Source organism: Crinia signifera, chromosome 3 (genome assembly GCF_055691185.1).
Source record: "Crinia signifera chromosome 3, ASM5569118v1, whole genome shotgun sequence".
NCBI lineage: Eukaryota > Metazoa > Chordata > Amphibia > Anura > Myobatrachidae > Crinia > Crinia signifera.
In genome coordinates this window covers 243,111,636-243,133,124 of record NC_139219.1, presented here as the reverse complement: position 1 = coordinate 243,133,124, position 21,489 = coordinate 243,111,636, and the positions used below count along the sequence as shown (strand labels likewise).

The 21,489-nt window shown below is 43.8% G+C and overlaps 1 protein-coding gene across 3 annotated transcripts in view; it reads right to left on the bottom strand.

Annotated features, from left to right (window-relative positions):
- Positions 1 to 2,389: 2,389 nt before the first annotated feature.
- PLD1 (phospholipase D1) overlaps positions 2,390 to 21,489 on the bottom strand; it is a 215,730-nt gene continuing 196,630 nt past the window's right edge. For all 3 annotated transcript variants that reach the window (XM_083177753.1, XM_083177752.1, XM_083177754.1), the window contains 4 exons: positions 19,017 to 19,151; positions 8,246 to 8,399; positions 7,497 to 7,614; positions 2,390 to 5,143 (listed from right to left, as the gene is read on the bottom strand). In XM_083177753.1, coding sequence (XP_083033879.1) covers positions 4,919 to 5,143; positions 7,497 to 7,614; positions 8,246 to 8,399; positions 19,017 to 19,151 — 632 coding nt within the window. In that variant the 3' untranslated portion in view covers positions 2,390 to 4,918. The remainder of the gene's footprint in view (positions 5,144 to 7,496; positions 7,615 to 8,245; positions 8,400 to 19,016; positions 19,152 to 21,489) is intronic.

Here is a 21,489-nt window from a genome sequence, read left to right as displayed (position 1 = left end):
TGTGCAGGATCCATTCCATGTGTGGATAGGTCATATGATGTAGGAAGCAGGATAGCCGCAGACCTTCAGTGATTATTAGTCTGCTGCCATTGGGTGGTGGGAAGGGGGGCAGTGACATGCTGTGTTTTTCCAAACAGAGTTGTGTCACAGCCATTCAGGGGGAGGGAAGAGGCCAGGGTTCTCTGTTGTTGGACAGATATTTCTGGACTCTGCGACAGGTGACTTCTCCATGGGTGCTGCAAGCAGGATGATGGTGAGTTATCCTATCCTGCATCCTAGTGATACCTCAGAGTGCAGCCCTGATTACTACTGCAGCAGGAGGTGTCTGCTTGTAATAGACGCCTCCTGCTGCATATACATATTGTATCACTACTGTATCACTGCTGCTTCTATGGATGACGCAGTGATAGCAACTCCAACCGGGTGCCGGATGACCCCCAACAGGGTGGATCCTGACATCAAAATCCTGACTGCCAGTGCTCCAACAGGGGGATACCAACTGACAGGGGCTATTCTCCCTTGTGGGGATCCACAACCCCCCATAGAGGGAGAATAGAACCTGTGGCGAGCGAACTGAGCCACTGAGCCCGCAAGGGTTCTTTGTGCTTGCCCCCTGTCGGAGCACCAGCAGTTAGGATTCCGACTTGGGATACTGGCCGTCGGGATCTCCCGTTGGACCACCGTACCACACCCACTCCAACCATATCTGAATGAACCTCATTCTGCTAATGTAGGACTATAGACTTTGTACACTATGGCTATATACTTGTGCCCTTTCTACAAAAGGATATGACTTAAATAGGCAAACACACGAATCACAACAGTTTACAGATTTTAATCTTCTTATTTTCTTTTCTACTCTATATTCACTACTTTGTTTTTAATATTTCACCATCAATATCCCTGATACAGGGACCCAGCATACCAGGTCATAGACAATTAATACAATTGACCAATAAAAATAATAAATGATGGCCTTTTACCTATAATTGCATACTAATAAAGAACGTTAATTAACTTTTATGTCCCATGGGACAGTGTGGATGAGGAGTGCATCCTAGTCAAACTGATTTCCTTTTTTTCTTCGGTACTTGTTTCCTAGAACGGCGCCCACGATTTTGATCTTAGGCATCGCAAGGAAAAAAATTGCCTCGATCGCATCGCATGCGATGCGACCGACGCGATTACCGATTTTACATAGGGAACAATGTTAAATGGCCCAATTGACCCGATTTCACATAGGGAACAATGTTAAATGGTCCACAGACCCCAAATACCCACCCTGAAGTGTGAAATGGCCCCCCCAATTGTTAACGCCACCCCACGATCAACGTCAACCCGAAGCGTGGCGAGTGCAGCGAGCCCGCGAGGGGCGGCGGTACGCGTCCTCCGACCTTTTCATACCCCCACTATCCACGTCGGCGTGGAGTTGAGAATAGAAAGTGTGGCGAGCGCAGCGAGCCACCGAGCCCGAAGCGTAGCGAGCCCCGTGAGGGGACGCGGAACACGCTCCCGAAGCGTGGTGAGCGTAGCGAGCCCCGCGAGGGGACACGGATTACTTAACATGTATTCCGCGTCCCCTCGTGGGGCTCGCCACGCTTCAGGCTCGTATTCCGCGTCCGCTCGCCACGCTTCGGGCTCGCTGCGCTCGCCACACTTTCTATTCTCAACTCCACGCCGACGTGGATAGTGGGGGTATGAAAAGGTCGGAGGACGCGTACCGCCGCCCCTCGCGGGCTCGCTGCGCTCGCCACGCTTCGGGTTGACGTTGATCGTGGGGTGGCGTTAACAATTGGGGGGGCCATTTCACACTTCAGGGTGGCTACTTGGGGTCTGTGGGCCATTTAACATTGTTCCCTATGTAAAATCGGGTCAATTGGGCCATTTAACATTGTTCCCTATGTAAAATTGGTAATCGCGTCGGTCGCATCGCATGCGATTTTATTTGGCCGCATGCGATGCGACCAACGCATTTCTATGTAAAATCGCGTCGGTCGCATCGCATGCCATTATAATGGCATGCGATGTACATGCGATGCCCGCCGTTCTAGGAAACAAGTACCTTTTCTTCTTGTACAATCCAAACCATAAATCAGTTGAGAGCACCCACAAACTAAGAGGTACAATATTTATAAAAAGTTTCCTCTTTTGAGAAAAATTTTCCATCCACAGGGATACAATCCCAGTACACTACTTGGTGCGGGTCATACTGTCTGTGTGTGAATCACAATGGGTGTCTGCATACTTTGGCCACTACTTAGATTTCGATTCTTCTTAATCAAACTGTTTACTTTAGGAAAGTAGTGTTGTGCTCCATTAGATCTGAAATATCCTTTCAAGTGTGCAAATAAACAGGTTGCCATTGTCTAATTAAAAACAAACACGTTCATTGAAACAATTAATTAAAATTTTATTACAGTGACTCAGAGATAAAATCAAGGGAAGGCAAAGTCATGCAGTATACATAGCTGTACTGTGGATATCCCTTCACAGAAGGAAATTACGTCTATACAACCGCATTTTCATTACCCCAGCATAATCCTATCTTATGTGTACAAAGTCATCCATGTTTACAGTCATATAAAATACATTCGGCATGTTACATTATACTTTTACATTTGTCTTGACATTTCATTTAAAAAATACATTTATACATTTAATATATCTCACATTACATGTCTACCAAAAAAGTATTGATTAACGGAATTTAGCCTCAATTAAATAAAGGATCTGAGATTTCTCACGTATTAAAAAACAACACTTAAATCACAATTTTGAAATACAGCAAGAATCTGCAATAGGCTGCAGCATGGATCGGATTAGACATACAGTTTAAAATGAAGGACCGAGGTAATATGAAATTCTGTACAATAAATGAAATGTATGACACGAAATTAGACAACACAAACATTGTTATATAGTATAATGCAAGATTCACTATTGTTGCATTATATTGTCCCTATGACTCATTGTTCAACAAGATTACGACACAGCGCCCTCTGTCTGTAGTATTGTGTAAGGTACACCACATGTGTAATTCAATAAATACATGTAAGACAATAAGATTGCTTATATTGGGTTGTCCTTTTTTTGGACATGCAGTATCGTAAGGTTTAGTATTCCCTGACATACCATAAGCAGATGTAGTTGGCACCTGGATTTTATGGCTGCCCGCCTATTGTTATATAATTCATAATGCTTACACAGGAATGATCACAGTGAAGAAAGATACAGGCCTTCATTCCCCCATCTGTTCACTAACAGCATTTAGCAGCATTGCCAAAGGAAATTCTAGTGTTTAATATTGTGAATGGTAGGGAATCTGAGGCTATCTGCCTACTTGTGAACTATAAACCTACAAACAGTATAGTCACAGGTTGTCTCAGCCTTAACTAGAAGAAACATTTATTATTCACTACCAGTGCCTTTAGCATACTTTGATGCCTACCCTACCCATAGTAGTAACTAAGGGCGTGTGAGTAGTACCATTACACAGGATGCAGATCCCTACATGCAGCACCCTCACTGGCACATTGCCACTGTATGTGGATTGCAGAGCGCCTGATACTGCACCTTGCTGCACTACTGCAGAGTATAGTTGCCTACCCTCCTGCATTCTGCAGGAGACTCCCTGAAATAGCAGCAATCTCCCTCACTCTCTCATTACTCTAGCAATCTCCCTCATTTCACCTAGCCCACATTACACTGTTACATTTTTGGGGAAAAAGGAATGAGAGACAGGTACATTTACATTGAATCATCAGCACCATTTCCCAGCACTTTACCAAGTATAGTATCTCTTACTATGGGCGAGATGTATCAAACGGAAAATGCGGTAAAACCCCAGTTTTACCGCTTTTTCCAATGTATCAAAAATGATACCGCATTGAAGGGTATCGCCACCTTTGGGTGGCGATAACCTATAGAAGCCTATGGGCTTCTTTTCGCCGCACGCCGATGCAAACCCGCCGCCTCGCCGACCCCCCTCTGGCTCACCTTCCTGAAGGGTCCTCCTGGACCCCGGAAGGTAAACCCCTCCTCCCCCTAGTGAAGCAGCCGGACAGCCTTCCGGCTGCAGGGGGGAGGAGGAGGCGCCGGGGACAGCCTATTTAGCTGTCCACGGCGTGAGGGGAGAGCCAGGCAGCAGGGAGGTGACGGAGACCCCCCGCACACCAGAGTACAGGTATCGCGGGGGGGGGGGCCTCCGTCACCGCACCGCGATGCCAGCCGCATATGTTAGTACATATGCGCTGGCATCGTGGCGGGGGGGCCGTGAAGGGCGACAATGTATTTAATGCATCTCGCCCTAACTGCTTTGGGGCTCATCTACATTTGTATATAAGTCATTTTACAAGATTCCTCTCAGATGTAGCAGTACACACCCACGCTTCTAGGTACCACGTTCACAATCTCTCCATTTATGGAACTAGACACGCCCTTTTCGGTGGAGCATGACACGCCCCCTCAATGGTGCGCTGAGCTAAATTCTACTACCATCTATAATCTCCCTGAAACTAGTTTTCAAAAGTAGGCAAGTATGCTGCAGAGCTCTCCACAGTATCCAAGAGACCCTCCAGCCGTGACGACATAACCTCACAGGTTTAAGGGGTGGGGCCGATACAGGGTGCAATGGGGCCAAATTCAGTTTGAACATAAATAAAGAAAAATATAAAATGAGTAATTTGGGCTTTACAATAAATACAGTGGATGAGAACATACATGACTTATTAAATCTAAATAAATTAAGAAAAGTAGATAATTAATGAAAGTACTTGAAATTTGACATTGGAAACGCCAACCTGGGCAGAGCATGTAGCCTAAAGGAAAATTGATTATATTATTTCAGTGGTCTCTTGTATGACCGTCCCTGGATAGAGTCAACAGATGGAATTCTGCCATTTGTTTGCTTAAGTTCCTTTCAGGTCCATGTTTCCATAGGCACTATGGACTCCTTCGTTCCCATGGATGGTAAGAGATTTTCCCCAGATAAGAACAAGAAAGGAAATTGGACGACAAACCCTCGGATCCTCTGCACTTCTTCCTGCGCTTTCGTGCGGTCCTGTATGGCCAATGCTGGCTTGGCCAGGAAATCAGGCAAATGGACAAAGTTTTGCACCTCATCACTGGGAAGACATCGGAACACCTAGTTTGAAATGACAGAAGCAGATTGTTATCATGCACACTGTATATTATAGGTCAGTAGTCGCCGAACCATTGCTAACTAACTACCGGTTGCTCGCTGGAACTATCCAAATGGCTCAACCACTGCTCTATACCCACCCGACGCCGCCTTCCTCCGCACTCCTCAGCTGCCATCTTCCCCTGCCTCCTTACTCCGCACCCCTCTGCCTTGGAGGGGACAGACGCTAGGTCTTCAACAATTAGGTTGACATCACTAGGTTGACATGCATGAAGGTCGGCATGGGGTTAGGTCGACAAGGTCATTAGGTCGACATGGGGAAGGTCGATAGTTAAAGGGTCAACATGGGGTTTTTCATGAACAAACAAAAAAGTGAAAAACCCTATGTTGACCTTTTGACTGTCGACCTTATCCATGTCAACCTAACCCTATGTCGACCTTCAGTCATGTCGAACTAATGCTTGTCGACCAAGTTGCATTCTATCCAATGATCCCTACCCATACAGAGGTTAACCCCAGCGGTGTAGCTATGTGTCACGATGCCCAGAGCAAGGGCATGTTTCGCCCCCCCCCCCATAAATTTGTGTCAGGCCCCAAAAGCAGCCGGGGTAATTTCCAGCCATTGAATACAGTTATAGTGACGATAATCACCAAAACAGCTTCAAGGGTATTTGGATACCCCTCTTAGCTGTGAAATACAGAGCTGAAGACAGGTGTACAAACAACTAAAGGAAACATTTTAGAACACCAATGTAATTATAAGGAACATGGATTAAAAACAGTGGGACTATGAGGAGTCATTTCACAATGTACAGCATGAAAATGCCACCTTATAAAAAACATAAAGTAAATTAACAGATAAATTAGATTAAATACTGGATAAACACTAAGGTCCACCATATGTGTGCCCCCCCCCCCCAAACAAACACCTGTTCCATGGACAGAAAAGGGGCACCTTCTGTGCATCAATGCGTCAATGTGCACCTCGCACAGTCAGCGGGAGTGCGGGCGTTCTTCTGTGCTATTTACTGGAGTGTGGGCAGGAGTTCTGGCAAGGAGTTTTCAGAAGAGCGGCACACAGAGCACACGGGCGGGCGGGCGAGCGGCACGGGTGCCTTTTGCGGTGCACAGCTCCGGCACCCTATTAACTACCTGGAGCTTGTGCTCCGCCCTTGCTCCGCCCCTGGGTAACCCAAGTTTAATAAGGGTTGAATCGCCATGTTGGTCAACCCTGGTTATAAACTGTGGTGCTTTAACACCTCACCAAATTCTTTAACTTTGCTCTAATCATTACTACTCCTATTTGTAGTCTGTATTAAACAACAAGTACTGTACAGTGTGACTTGTTCTCCAAGTCTGAGACTAGCAGTATTATTTATTCAATTGTTTTCTACATCTAATCATTAAGCAATTTACCAATATCACAGAGGGAATACATAGCACAGGCTGCTGTAATATTACAAAGACAATTACCCTGGATCTATACTTACTGTACCATCTCACTGTCTCACTGACTGGCCACTGTGTAAACTATGAAATAAATAATCTGATTGGCTAATCATCTGCTGGTATGGGAAAGCATTAATGCTCTTGTCACAAGGGAAAAAGGAAGATCTAAAATCTTATCTAACCAATGTTTAGTGTACAGTTTGCTCAGTATGTTGAAGATTAACATTAAATGATTCAAGTTGGCATATATATGTGTGTGTGTGAGTGTGAGAGTGGTTGGGTTGGACAACAGTAACCCCCGCTCTCTTACTCATCTACAATCTATACCTGCATCTATTCTCATTCACTTCCTTATATCTCAGCTGTATTGTGTACTAAGAATTGTGCTTTCATTATGTTATGACTAGTTCTGTGTACCCTGTACTGTTCTAATGTGTTCTATATGTACGGTACTGGCTGGTGCAATCACCATGTGGCGCCACTGAATGGCTGCCTGGGTGCTGCACAGCTCAGTAATTATATGTTCCCCATGCCTGTGTCCCTCATAAGAGTACATCTAGTATATATATCAGTACTGTTACTGGCTGTGCAATCACCATGTGGCACCGCTGAATGGCTGCCTGGGTACTGCGCAGCTTGGTAAATATGTTCCCCATGTTCGTGTCCCTTATTAGAATGCGTCTAGTGCATATCTGTATGTGTGATGTATATCTGTACTGCCATTGTTGCCTGTTCCTTGTACTGATAACCCTTTGTATTACAGTATGTGCATTGTTATTTTTAATGTCTGTAAAGCACCTTGAGTCCTGTTGGAGAAAGTGCGCTATATAAATAAAAACTTACTTACTTACCCCTCCCCTAAGGTTGTGCTAGTCTATGGTAAAACCTAACCAAAATAAACAGTCACCTTGTCAAATATGGTCGTATTCCGGGCAGTTGTTGCTACCCACACCTCTTTGAAGAACTTGTCACTGACAGGGTCCTGTATGTTGACTGAGAGGTCATTGAGGCAACCTAGAATAAGCCTATAATAGAAATTGACAGAGGGATATATGTGAATATATGATGCATATACAGTAACACACAAACAGTAAGTGACTCACAGCATTTTACTGGAGCTCATTTCTAACATAAGGCATACACAGCACAGAAGTCAGGTATGGGAAACAATAAGAACACACTTTGCTCGGTAAGCAGCAAATACCGCAACTTACTGAGCACCTGAGATGCCGCCCCACCGAATACACGCCCTACCCTGCGGGGGCATGTATTCGGTGGGGGGCTTCTCAGATGCTCAGTAAGTAAGTTTCATGGGGAAGCCCATAAAACGCTCGGCGTTCCCCATGTTCGAATCCCATTCTCGCCGCCGTCCGTCCCGATGGTTGCGTACGGCTCGGCGACTATGCAAGTCCCTAAAGCCATTCACAAAGGGGAGCTGCACATGAGCATAATAAACCTTGCACAGTCCCCAAAACATTGGACTGGGGCCAGACTCGCTACATAGCGAATAAATCACAGTCACCCCCTATGTCTGAAGATGGACTTATTTTATCAGCCATTAGTTTATCTTACATCTTGAACTTTTGAACCAAAGAGTAAAAGTGTCATAACAGAGAAGTTCTAGAATGTTCTATTTATTGCTGGGACTTGGTGTACCTGAAACAGTGCATGCGAAGTGACAGGGCGTATTTCCCAGCTTGATAAACCTCTCCATCCATGACTGAGGGGACAGTTTCTGAGTCTTGTACAATAACAGCCATCTCACTGTCACGCTTCCCCATCATGCTGCGGTCATTAATATTAGCGGAACCTGAAAGGATGAATAAGAGTGGTGAATTGTCAGATCGCACAGGATTGCCAGCCTGGTTACAGTGTCTGTGGTGTTACAGATGCAACATCACACCAAAGTGTCCTTGAGACTCTGGGCTGCAACTTTACCTGCACATGATTCGTTTTAATCATATATAAAGTCGCAGATAAAATACAAGAGGATCTCACAGCATGAGAAAGCACTTAGAACAGACTCGTTCATACAAAGAAATACAAATGTCGCACATTAAATTGATCAGTGAATTTTTTTTATATATATGCAGCTTTTTGTTTTATTTTAACACATAGTCATGGTTTTTATAGTAACTTTAATTTAATCTATTTAATCTCTTTTTTGGGCTGTTACTATAAAAACCATGACTATGTGTTAAAATAAAACAAAAAGCTGCATATATATAAAAAAGCAGAGATTGGATGATTTGCACCACCCATACACACTATCCAAGTGTTGGATGGCACAACACCTTTATGTGATGAAACACTGCTTCATTACTTTATAAGACAAGTATATATGCATAATATAATGTTGCAATATAAAAGGATACTGTCTTGTAATATAAAGTAAGCAGTGCTAACAAGTAGCGAGTGACATATAGAGATACTGTTTGAGCGGGGACAAAAGCCGCCAAATAGAAAGCGGCTAATAAATTAATAAAAAAATAAAAAATGATAGATCCCTTGGCCAATACAGTTATATGAAAGCTAATCACTGTGTTTCTATTGTTTCAACCAAGGATTGTGAATAAAAGCTGCACTAAAAACAGCAGGGATTGGATGTCAGATATCTTTCTTACACACAGTCCAATCAGTGGACAATAGGACGATCATATGTAATATTATACGCTGCTCCACTACCCTACAAAAAACATCCATGCATAATAAATCACTGTAATATAAAATACTAGAAACACATGGAACTGCAACCCACAATAAAAGTGTGACATAAGAACCTAATGGAAGGCTATTTAGCCTAAAGATATGAGTTAAAAATAAAAGATACTTTCTATTGCTACAAATATAGAAAAGTAACCAGTGTCTGTGAAATAATAGTCAGAGACTTAGTATCCAGATAGGACACCACAGAGAACATACAGGGATAATTTAACCCTGCAAATATAGGACAGAGTTGAGCAGTGGTCATTTTTGTTTTAAATCTCATTTCTGCTCTTTATTTCCTTCTAATATATTTTAATACTTCACCGATTTTATTAAAAAATTAATAAAGGCTAAATTTTATGTTCCATTTATTGACTTTCAGTGCAGCTACATTATACTTCCTTTTCTTGTTTATGTATTACGAAAAGACATCAAGCGGTTTTCAGCTGCATTCGATTCCGATGCGCGACTCTGCGCATCAAAATCAAATAGAAAAATAGACTGTGCAGGCAACACTATATAGTACAGATCTGTACTATATAGTCAAAATTTATGTGTACATTGCGCTGTGCGATTTGATCTAAATCGAATTGGGATTGAATAGAAAATGAATCACACTGCGTGTACGTAAAAAACAATTCTGTGGGTGTAGGAAGGACTTCTGAGGGTCCTCTACAGTCCACTGAGCCCGGCGCTAATTGAAAAGAATTTAAGTTTTCAAAATAATTTTGAAAAATGTTAAGATTACTCTAGGTTCAGCTGCAGCAAGAGCAAGTGAGTCTGCTTGTGACTCACTAGTGAATTGCAGGAGGGATGGGTTTTGCACTCGCGCTGCTGAATCTAGGTATACACCTTGTGAACCACACTAAACAGAAGGACACCTGGGCATGTTTTGAATATCACAATTAAATTTTATTATAAAATTATGTGTATATAAAAATACACATAAAAAAGGGCTTTTACATATACATAGCCAGAAAATATATAGACAAAAAATATAAAAATCAAAGGCAGATACCATATAGTTGATAATGACTTTTCATATAAGAAGAAACACTTGAATGAATTAGTGTCAGTAGCCAACTTCAAACGGGTCACGTATTAGCGGGTAGAAGATAAATTTCAGGAGCAATATAAGCTTAGTATGATGTTGCAACAGCCAGAATGTTAGTAGCGGGGGAAGGTGGGTTAGGGTATTGGGAGAAGGTACAAGCCAAGCACTTTGTTAGGTGTAGTAGGAGCAAGCTGCGGGTCGCCTGTTAGCGCATGTAACGCCAGATAATTACTGCGTGTACGTGGCTTAAATGTATAATTCTAACAGGACATGAATTGGATAAGGCTACGGCATTTTCCACTAGGTTAATAAATCATATACACTGTACTAAAATCATATTTAAAAGCCTAAAATGCTTATTAACTAATTTACTAATGGATACTTGGATAGTATGAATAACCACCCGTTTAAAAAAAACAATAAAAAAAAAAACATGAAAAACCCATGTGGACCTTTTCAAGTCGACCTATCGCTTGTGTCGACCTATTTCATGTGTTGATCTAGTGACTGTCGGCCTAATGCTTGTAGACCTAGTGACTGCACCCCCTAAAAAAGTTGGATAACTTGTTACGCAGAACATATTTCTCCAATATCTTAAGAAACTTTCTTCAACCTTTTGAGTGCCCGGGTTGGCCCCTTTCACACCAGAAAAGTCCCTGCATTTTTTGGTGTGGAAAGGAGGCGGGCAGACAGCGGGATGGCGGCGGAGTACTCACCCCGGGTTGCTGGTCCTTGGTGCAGGCCGGGGATCCACACAGGCGGCGGGCGCAGTTGACAGGTCAGATGGCGGGCGCAGATGACGCAGCTCTCCGGCTGCAGTGAGGGCCCCGGAGAGCTGCATCGTCTTCATCCACCACCTGTACTGTCATCTGCGCCCGCCTGTGGATCCCCGGCCTGACCACACGCACGGAGGACTGGCAACACAGGTGAGTACTCCTACCCCTTTCACACCGGCCAGGACCCTGGGTTGAACCCGGGAACAACCCTGCTCCATAGCAAGGTTGAAATCCCGGCAAAATGGCCTGGGAACCTTACACCCCAGTGCTAGTCATGGGATGTTCCCGGGCCTAACCCAGGAATTTAGGCTAGTGTGAAAGGGGTATGAGTGTACTGACCATGCTGCACTGCAGGCGGGGCATATGTAACATGTTAGATAGAGAGTTGGGTGAGTTATTTTGTTTCTGTGCAGGGTAAATACTGTCTGCGTTATTTTTACACTGCAATTTAGATTTCAGTTTAAACACACAATGACCCATACCCTTTTGGGTAACCCATCGGAACGCTCGGATGCAGCCCACAAGCCCTTGTGATGCCCAGATTTGTCCCGCTACTTCCTTGCAGCGCACATATCGAGCACTATGCCACATGAGGCTGCAGCCACACCTTACCTATAGAAGCAAATGGATTGTGCGTGTGTGCGTCTTGCTGCTTAGGGTACGCAGCAAGGCTGTAGCAGGACACACCAGTATATATGAATTACATAACACTAATGTAATTCATATATACAGTACTAATGTGCCCTCCCTTTTTCCAATTGGGAGGGCACATTTTATATTAGAAATTACATTACAATAAAAAAAAATATATGTATAAAAAATTGCACACTTCACTAGGATTACAGCCATTAAACAGTCAATGGGCCAGATGTATCAAGCTTCAAAAATGATAAAATGGAGAGTGATAAAGAGCCAGCCAATCAGCTCCTAACTGCGATGTCACAGGCTGGGTTTGAAAAATAACAGGTGGGAGCTGATTGGCTGGTGGTTTATCACTCTCCATTTTATCACTTTTTGAAGCTTGATACATCTGGCCCACACTCTGCTATGCCCATTACATATTCTGTCATAATGACAATTACACATTATACCACACACCATAAAGCCCATTACACATGATTGCATACACTGTCTTTTTTTTAAATGTCCAGCTGTACCTCTAATGACTTCACCTGCTCTTCCATTGATAGTAGGTGTCCCCCAACATTTTATTTTTGGCCCTCTTCTTCTCTATCTCTGTACGCCCTCTCTAGGTGAGCTTATCTATGCTGATAATACTAAAATCTAACTTTCCTGATCTCTCTCCCTCTATCCTCACTCATATCTACAACTGTCTCTCTGCTGTCTACTCTTGGATGACCCAGCGCTTTTTTAGACTTAAAATATCAAAGCCTAAGCTGACCTCTTCCCACCCTCCTGCATAAAACTTGACCATCTCTCATCCTAACCTGTTTATGCTCACTTCTTCCCCTTCTGTGTCACCCCTGTCTGTCTAACCCTCCCCTTTAGAATGTAAGCTTTTACGAGCAGGGCCATCTCTCCTCATGTGCCTTCACCTTTACCACCCTGATGATTGCTTCGTGTCCTGTCCTCTGTTGCAACTATCCATATTTACCATGTACTTGTCATAAACTGTCTTGTACTGTAATTCGGTATGTGTTTTTGCTCATAACTATGGGCCCTATTCTGCTTGGTGCAGACCGCTACGAATTCTTTCAGAGGGTGCATCTTAGCCCTCTGCGCATGCGTAGGCAACGCAATGCGCATGTGCAACATAGTGTCTCTGCACTCGTTCTCGCCAATACCGTCCAGAAATGTGCACCGAATTGGCTCGGGAAATATGGGCGTAATATGGGCGTCATGTGGGCGTACACAAGGGCGCAGTTTCAAAGTGGGCAAAACTGGGCGTAAATCGGGGTGTACATGTGGGAGTGCACGAACTGTGGTAGGCGTGCATTCGGACAGGACACCGACTGCAAACGAACCAACATGCATGAAATATGCGGTGTCCATAAGCAAGTTTCAGTTTGTGGAGAGCAATTGTTTATGTGCTAGGCATTCGGTTCGCCCAATTAGTATGCCCGCACCTGAAGCACTCTCAGCTGACCACAATACAATCTACTCCTCTACTCATTAGTGATTAATTACACTCTTTACACAGGTTCAATTGGAACCACTAAGACAGATAAAGGGGCAACAATGAAGTAATACCACTAACTAAGGGTTAATCTAAAGTGCTAGTAATGTGTTTAAGTATCAATTAAGAATTAAGTGATTACATTTAAAAATAATCCATTTTTTATGAGGTTGGCTAATTGCATAAGTGTGTCATGTTGCAGATGCATGAGTTCCGAATAGAGTAGTGAGGTTTGCGGAAATACACCAAATCGGTGCGTACGGCCAGCTTCCCGTCAGTTTGGACGCTGTAAGACCGTGCAGAATCTTTGTGTTCCCACCGCACACGCACGGTTTGGATGTAGTCCGAAGACACTCCCTCTTCTTAGAGAGTACGTCCGAAGGGATGCGGACGACCTGTGGGCGTGTGTTCTTAGAATGTCCGCACGGCATGGCGTTCGGTCAGTTACGAAAGAATTCGGAACGGACCGCAATAACCAGATAAGGCACCATGCTCTGTAAAGCGCTGCGGAATTTGTGTGCGCTATATAAAAACCTGTTAATAAATAAAATACTGATTGCACTTGATGGCACACACCAAAAGATCTCAGCATCATGTCTACGCGGTGGGGGAGTAGCCAGGGTGCGCCACCCTGCAAAAGAAGCTTAGAGAGAACACTATCCTTACAACTGGAAAGAACTCCCGTCACTTCATGGAGGCTTCAAAGCGAAAATCATGAAACATGAGCAGCATATCTAGGAAAGATCTGGGGACTTGTGCTAGGCCTCCAAATGTCTGACTGTCATCATAATTCATAATGGTAGACAGGGCTGCATTAGGGCTTAGGGGGGCCCCTGGCTCATAAGATTGGGCATACCTCCCAACATGACCCATTTCAGGAGGGACAAAATGATCTCTAGCTGGACTTCCAACTTAAAATATGATTGGGGTCACCTGTGTTGAATTAATTTATAATAAAGTAATTTCAACACAGGTGATTGTATTCATATATTATGAGAGAAGTCAAGGTAAAGAGGATTTTGTCCCTCCTGGAATGTATGGATTGTGTATATTAAATTCACTGGCTATATTACATTTACATAGTTACATAGTAGGTGAGGCTGAATAAAGACTTGCGTCCATCTAGTTCAACCTATGTTTATAGTAGCTAATCCCTTGTTGTATAGTATGTTCTGATATTTTAAAGACAGATTATGTTACTTATTCGTACCCATGGATGTTTTTAACCAATAAATGTTTATCCAACCTTATTTAAATGTATTTATAGTGTCTGCTGACACCACTTCTCCAGGAAGAGAGTTCCAAAGTTTGACTGCTCTGACTGTAAAGACATTTTTTCTTCTAGATGAACAAAATCTTTTTTCTTCTAATCTAAACTCGTGCCCTCGCGTCCTAGATTTCTTTCTAGTAGAAAAAAGGGTGTTTGACAGTTCCTTATATTGGCCCCTGATATATTTATACATGTAGTGTAAATAGTCCCAAATTGTTTAATCTTTCCTCAGAGCTTAATTTCTCAATTCCTTTGTTGCTCTTCTTTGGATTTTTTCTAATTCTATGATGTCCTTTTTATAGTGCGGGGCCCAGAACTGCACTGCGTATTCGAGGTGCGGTCTAACCAATGATTTGTACAGAGGCATAATTACTTTTGAGTCCCTAGTTTCCATGCCCCTTTTAATACATGCTAGAATTTTGTTGGCCTTTTTTGTTGCTATATTACATTGAGCACTACACCCCAGTTTGTTGTCTATTTGGACTCCTAGATCCTTTTCGAGTACTGATTGACCCAATTCATCCCCGCTTAGTTTATAACTAGCACACTGGTTATGTCTCCCAAGGTGCACCTTGCATTTGTTCACATTGAACCTCATCTTCCACTTTTTTGCCCACTCATCTAGATTGTCAAGATAATTTTGAAGCGATAAACTGATAGTTTAATAATGTCTGGGTTCTATTTATAGTTCCACCTAATTGAGAAACAACTATTTTATAAAGTTTTCTTTAAGTAGAACAAATATAAAATTTAAACAACAAATACATATAGAAAAATAGAATCTACTGTATCATCTATCTTGCCACATGCAAGAATAGCAGCAGCCTCTGTACTACTTACACACTGAGACATGAATCAGGAGAGCTAGTGATGTCACTGCCTGGATAAGGGGGGGGGGGGACAGAGGGGTATAGTATCCCTTCCAACCCCCTGTCCTTAATCTGGCTATGGTGGTAGATGTACTAATAGGCTATATAGGGGAGAAGTGGTGTCAGTGCACGTTATGTGCACTGATACTGCTTCTCCACCAGGAGGAGTCCTTGGCTGTGGCAGCTGCTGGCTCCAGGCTGCATGGGAGATCTAGCAATGTAGTAGAAGAGACCAGTGGCGGCTCGTACCTTATGGTAGGAGGTGGGCTGCCGCTGGGCGGGTTGCCCCCCCCCTGCTGCCGTCTTTCCTCCTGGTCCCCACCGCAGCATTCCTGGCACCTGTACAATGATGACAGGCACCAGCATTGGCGCATGCACAGTACCAATCTCTGTACTGCGCATGCAGCCAGCTTCTGAGGGCTGCTAGTGTACAATACAGATGACAAGCACCGTGACCAGCATATGAGCAGTACTGACGTAGGTACTGCGTTTGCGTGAAGGGAGGAGGGGCCCTGCCGATATCGTCAGTCCCAGGTCCCAATATTTGTGATGGCAGCCCTGTCCTCAGGAACAGGAACCTGGAAAGCAGCTTAGAACACAGAGAGACACCATGCAGGTAATACATTGAGATCAGTGGCACTGGCAACTGGCCTTACTTACCCAGGATATATATAGGGAGGAGTGGAAGCGGATTGGCTGGGTAATAAGCCAGACTGGGGAACTGACAGGATAGGCTGGAAACGGGCCATGTGACAGGGAAAGACATGGCTGCTCCCATGTCTCGTAAAGGGCGGAAGCCTGTTTGTTTGGCATATGGTCTGAGGCCTACAGTAATGGCGGCGGCGTGGAAGCCGCAGGAGGCTGGAGTGATTCTGCTAGGGCCAATTCTGATTCCCGCTCTAACAGAATAACGGGGAGGTGACCTTGAGGCCAAAAGCTGAGGGAAGCCAGGAAGATACAAGCTGCAGGCCAACCATACCCCTGCTCCACCCCCTTGAGGGAATTGCGAGCAATAACGCATTATCCATTCTGTACATGAGCACACAGACAACAATCGGAGTAGTACGGAAACCATCAGGCTTGTGTATTACTCTGCATGCTAGGATGAGCTGGGAGATACTGGTACATTATTATTTGCACCGCAGTTCACATGGTGTCACATGGAGCTATTTTCTACTTACTGTAAATAAAAATATTTTATTGATTAAAAAAAGAAAAATGTCAATTGATTTGTCTCTTTTATTAATATCTACATAATTAGGAATATTTTGGACTAAACATGTGAAATTACAGTACAGACAATGCCAAAAAAAATCCATTTCAGAGCACTCTCTGTTCTTTAAAGAACAGATAACAGGTTTGTCAAGTTAATTACTTGTCTTGACATGGATTCAAGACAGATGGGCCACACTGTGTCAGTTAGCCCACTCTGGAAGCACGCTATTCTGCAGAATGCAACCGTCAGTAAACTTATCAGAACTGTTAGCTTCATGAATATCACAATTCTGTGCTCTCACACTCTTAGTAAGCTGCTCTGTCCAGGCACCATGCAGCCTGTGCATCTGCTCTGAGGATGCCCTGGTCAGTGCCTTGCTGCTCCCATCCATCTGCAGCTTTATGATGTTGTGTGCTCAGGGAGAGGGGGTCATACTGATGCCATTAGAGGTCAGTGGTACCCAAGTAGTTGAGCACAGTCTACTAAACCATTGCAGGACAAAGCCAGTAGCCCACAACTCACAATTCACTATATGAAAATACACGTCCCTGCACTTAATGAAGGCAGCATTGTGGTCAGAGCACCAAGTAGCACCATGAAGAGTGTCTGATAATAGAATGGGAGGGGCTTGGGGACAGAAGAGGGAGACACCACAAGGAAGAAGACAACAGCATTGGAAGAGCAATGAGTGGCACACAAGGGTTTTTTCCTCATTTGCAATGAATTTGAATTTTATTAGGAAAAACAAAGGAGGAGATTTCATATATGCTTGCATACCTCCCAACTTTTGGAGCTCTGCAGTCGGGACGATGCTCCTGCGCGCCGGAGGCGCGGCCAAATTTTCGGGGGGGGGGGGGGGGGTGTGGGGTGTGGGAGGGGGGGTGGCGGCCTAATTTGGGGGCGTGGCCTATACTTGCGGCTCTTCCGCGAGGCCACGCCCCCATTTTGCCGCTATGGGGGCATGACCCAGAGGCTCTGTGAGCCTCTAGCCATGCCCCCAGCCCCCTGGCTGCGGGAATAGACGCTGTGCGCAAGCGTTTATTCCCCGCTGCTTAGCAGCTGACAGGGGGGACTCCCAACAGCCCCCCCACACCGCGGGACACTGCCGCCCGCGGGTGGGACATCGGGACAGGCCCTGACAATCGGGACTGTCCCGATAAAATCGGGACTGTTGGGAGGTATGTGCTTGTACAGTGGGATACTAATAAATGTATGTATATGTATAAAACAATAGACTTTAATCCAGTTGTGTTGGTCACGTTTCCACACTGTTGGAGCCTCAACTCAACCCCTGCAACTAAGCCTATATCAGGTGTAGGTAACTTTTTTCTCTCCGGCTGTCACACATTACAAGTAGAGTACAAACATGATTAAAAAAAAATACTAAAAGTTTGCAAAAGAAATAGATCAACGAATGCCAACATTCAATTACTCGATATTCATGTGACCCGCGGAGTTATTCAATTAGTCCCGAAAGCCAGCAGCATCAGGGTTTTTTTTCCACTAGCTTCCAGTTGGTGGGGAAAAAAAATCACTCCCAGCTTCCAGCTGGCCAAAGAAATTCCCCAGTTCTTTGTGAGTTATCAGATCCTGTGAACCTGGTAACGCATGAATCCATGAAAGGTTCACAGATTCTGTGAGTTTATACCCAATAACCACTGTTAATGGCCATTCACAAACCAATTAACAGGTGTTACCATGGCTCTCTGCAGCAGGATTCACTCCCCAGGAGCCCGAGCTTCTCTGGATATTTAGGCCACACTTGGATTCCCCATTCTGGAGAGGGTCTGGGGTGCTTATAAGGTTTCCTCTGAGAGGAAAACCCCTTTTCCGGTTAAAAAGTCCAACCAGGGTACTAGAACATGTTTTTAATCCATGTCACAGTGGCCTGAAACCCTATTTACACTGCATGCTGGACTCAGGTTGAGTATTCTGGTGCTTGGAGATGACATCATCTCCAAGCGTCAGTGTTCTGCTCTCCTTAGGGTTAAATGGGACCCTAAGACAATGGATGTTAGCATCATATGACCCAGGTCACTTGTTTACACTGCACCATTACCAGGGTTATTTTTCTCAAGGACCCTTTTCCACTGTCCCACAACTTGTAATAACCTGGGATATTGTGGTGGTGTGGAAAAGGGGTGTCTAAAATATCAAACCTAAAGCATATACTGTATAGAAGGCTTGAATTATCCAATTTTTATCCAGCAAAGACAATGAATGTTAAGTACATTTATTCAATAATGACAGGAGAGTGTACTGTCGTGTTGTCAATGGGTTTTTACCACCTTAAAAGGTCAGAATATCACATGAATGCATGCATAACAAACCTTCTCACACACCTTTATTTATGGCAAGTTCTAAAAGGAAGTGTAGATAAAACCTGCTTATCCTCTTACCTATTATGACTGTGTTATCATCAGCAATAAGCAGCTTGCTATGGACGTATATCAGCTCAGTGACCAGGTTTCCTTCTAGCTCTGCATGTGTTCGGAGACCACAGAAGGATATGTAATTTAACCAATTATCCCCAACTGCAAATAACAGAACACTTGTTAAAGAAACTTTATTGACCGCACAAAGGAACAGTCCATAACATATAACTTCCCCAAGGTGGAAGGACCAATCATTAGAGATCAGCAGCTATATATGTTCGAGTTGTCATTAAACCTATCAGGGAATATTTATGAACATGTTCAGAATGTGGTTGCTTGCTATGTGTTCAAGGACCTTGTCATTTTTAAAGCAATTTTCAAAAATACCCTCAATATAATTTAATTTTCCACTACACCTTGTTTTTATTTTTTAGCACTGAGCCAAACACAAAAGTCCACTGATGCCCCTTTCCAACTGCAGCTAAAAAACGGTAAATTGCCGATTTTCAGTGCAATTTACCGTTTAAGGCTGCAGTGGGAAAGTGCCAGAGTTGAAATACCGTTTAAAGCTAAATGGTATTTCAACCCGTTTTTAAAGCAGAGTCCTACACTGCTAAATAACGTTTAAGAGGCAGTGGGAATGCCTCTTAAACGTTATTTAGCCTCCAGGCAGTCCCAGTGCCTGATTAGACCTAGTAGTTCTCACTTTGTGCATGTGTAATGAGTGCACGTGCATAATAAAGAGCCGCTCATTACATATGCACATATGTAATGAGCGCCTCATTAGTATGCACATGCATTCATTACATATGCACAAAGTGAGAACTATTAGTTCTCATCAGGCACAGGGACTGCCAGTAGCCTGCATGGACCCCCGCTGCCTCCCCACTGCCCTGCATCCCCGTGCAGGTAAGTACAAGGGGAGGGGAGGTGGGAGCACAGGGCAGGTACGGGGGTTAGGCACTCTTTACACTTGGGGTGGGGGGGGGGGAGGGATTAGGCACTCTTTACACTGGGGGGGGGGGGGGGTTAGGCACTCTACATTTTACACGGTTCACTGCAATGGGAATGGTACTTAAATGGTATTTAAAACGGTAATCTGCTGCAGTGGGAATGCTAATACCGTTTTAAATACCATTTAAGATTACCAGTACTTTAAACTGGTCTGCAGTGGGAAAGCAGCATTACAATACATGGGTTATGTATTTACAATGAGTATTTCCTGAATGGTTAAAAAAATACTTCTTTATGGGCCTAATTCGGACCTGATCGTAGGGCAAATTTATTCTCAAAATGGGCAAAACCATGTGCATTGCAGGTAGGAAAAATGTATCCCTTTAGAGATACAGGCGTTGTTTCATACAAGACTGCTTTTCCTTTGATATCATGCTATTAGACGTCTCTGCTACCTACACGGAATAGCCGCTGTTGAGCTGCTTACAGACCATCTCCTTCACCGGTGAGGGCCTCTGTGTATTACAGTACAGAATAACCACACAGACTGCAAATGACTTGTGCCACAGAGGGATGATTGCACGGTATATACACTCTTACCAGATGGTCACGGTTAAGTCTCGATTATGGGACAAGTTTGGGGTGCATAAACACACAGCCACCTGCATACAGTTCTCCTTCAGAGGTCAGTTCCACTGACCACCCTCTAGCAGATTGTACTGCATTAGAACTGTGCGTAGTACCGCTATTCAACAAACCGTGCTGCAGTACAACCTGGGTCCTAATAACAGCATTCAAAACAACTGTCTGGTGAGATACACTATCAACCCAGCACCTATAACTGTGCAATATAATGTTTTGCCCTTGCAACACATCTAAGCTGCTATACTGATAATTGGTATATAAATTGGAGTTCACCATTTCCCTTTTGCCATTAGGAGATAATGGAATACAGAGGACTGTAACCACATATATACTGTACAACAGGTGCTTATTCATCAGCATTAATGACTAGTATTTGGGCAAAATCTATTCAGTTCTTTGCAGAACAAGCAGCAACAATTGGTATGCAGATTTTTATTTTATAGTGATGTTTATTGTATATACATATTAATCAATATTATACCCCCAGTCTTGTATTGTATTTTTTAACATTAATACATGTATTTTTTATTCATTCATTTGTGGTACCTGTATAGTTAAGCGCTACTTACTGTAGTTTTTGGTTCTGCAATAGTGCCGGGAAGGCGGTCCCAAAACATATTCAATTCATTGTGCTGCTTTATCATGAAAATGTCGGTTCTCACGGCTTAAACCGGGTGTTTAGTTGTGAGAACCGTCATTCTCTGACTTAAGTGCCTGCCATGATGCTGTTTGCACAGCGCTAAAGGCTGAAAACAGCCTTGCCACACTAGTTTAGTGGGGTTTGTGATCGCACCCTTGTAAGGGTGCAAGAAAAATCCTCTGGGCATGCATAACAGGGTGCCCAATTGAATAGCTCTGGGACCTAATGCTCTGCACTATTCAAATTACAATGAATTGA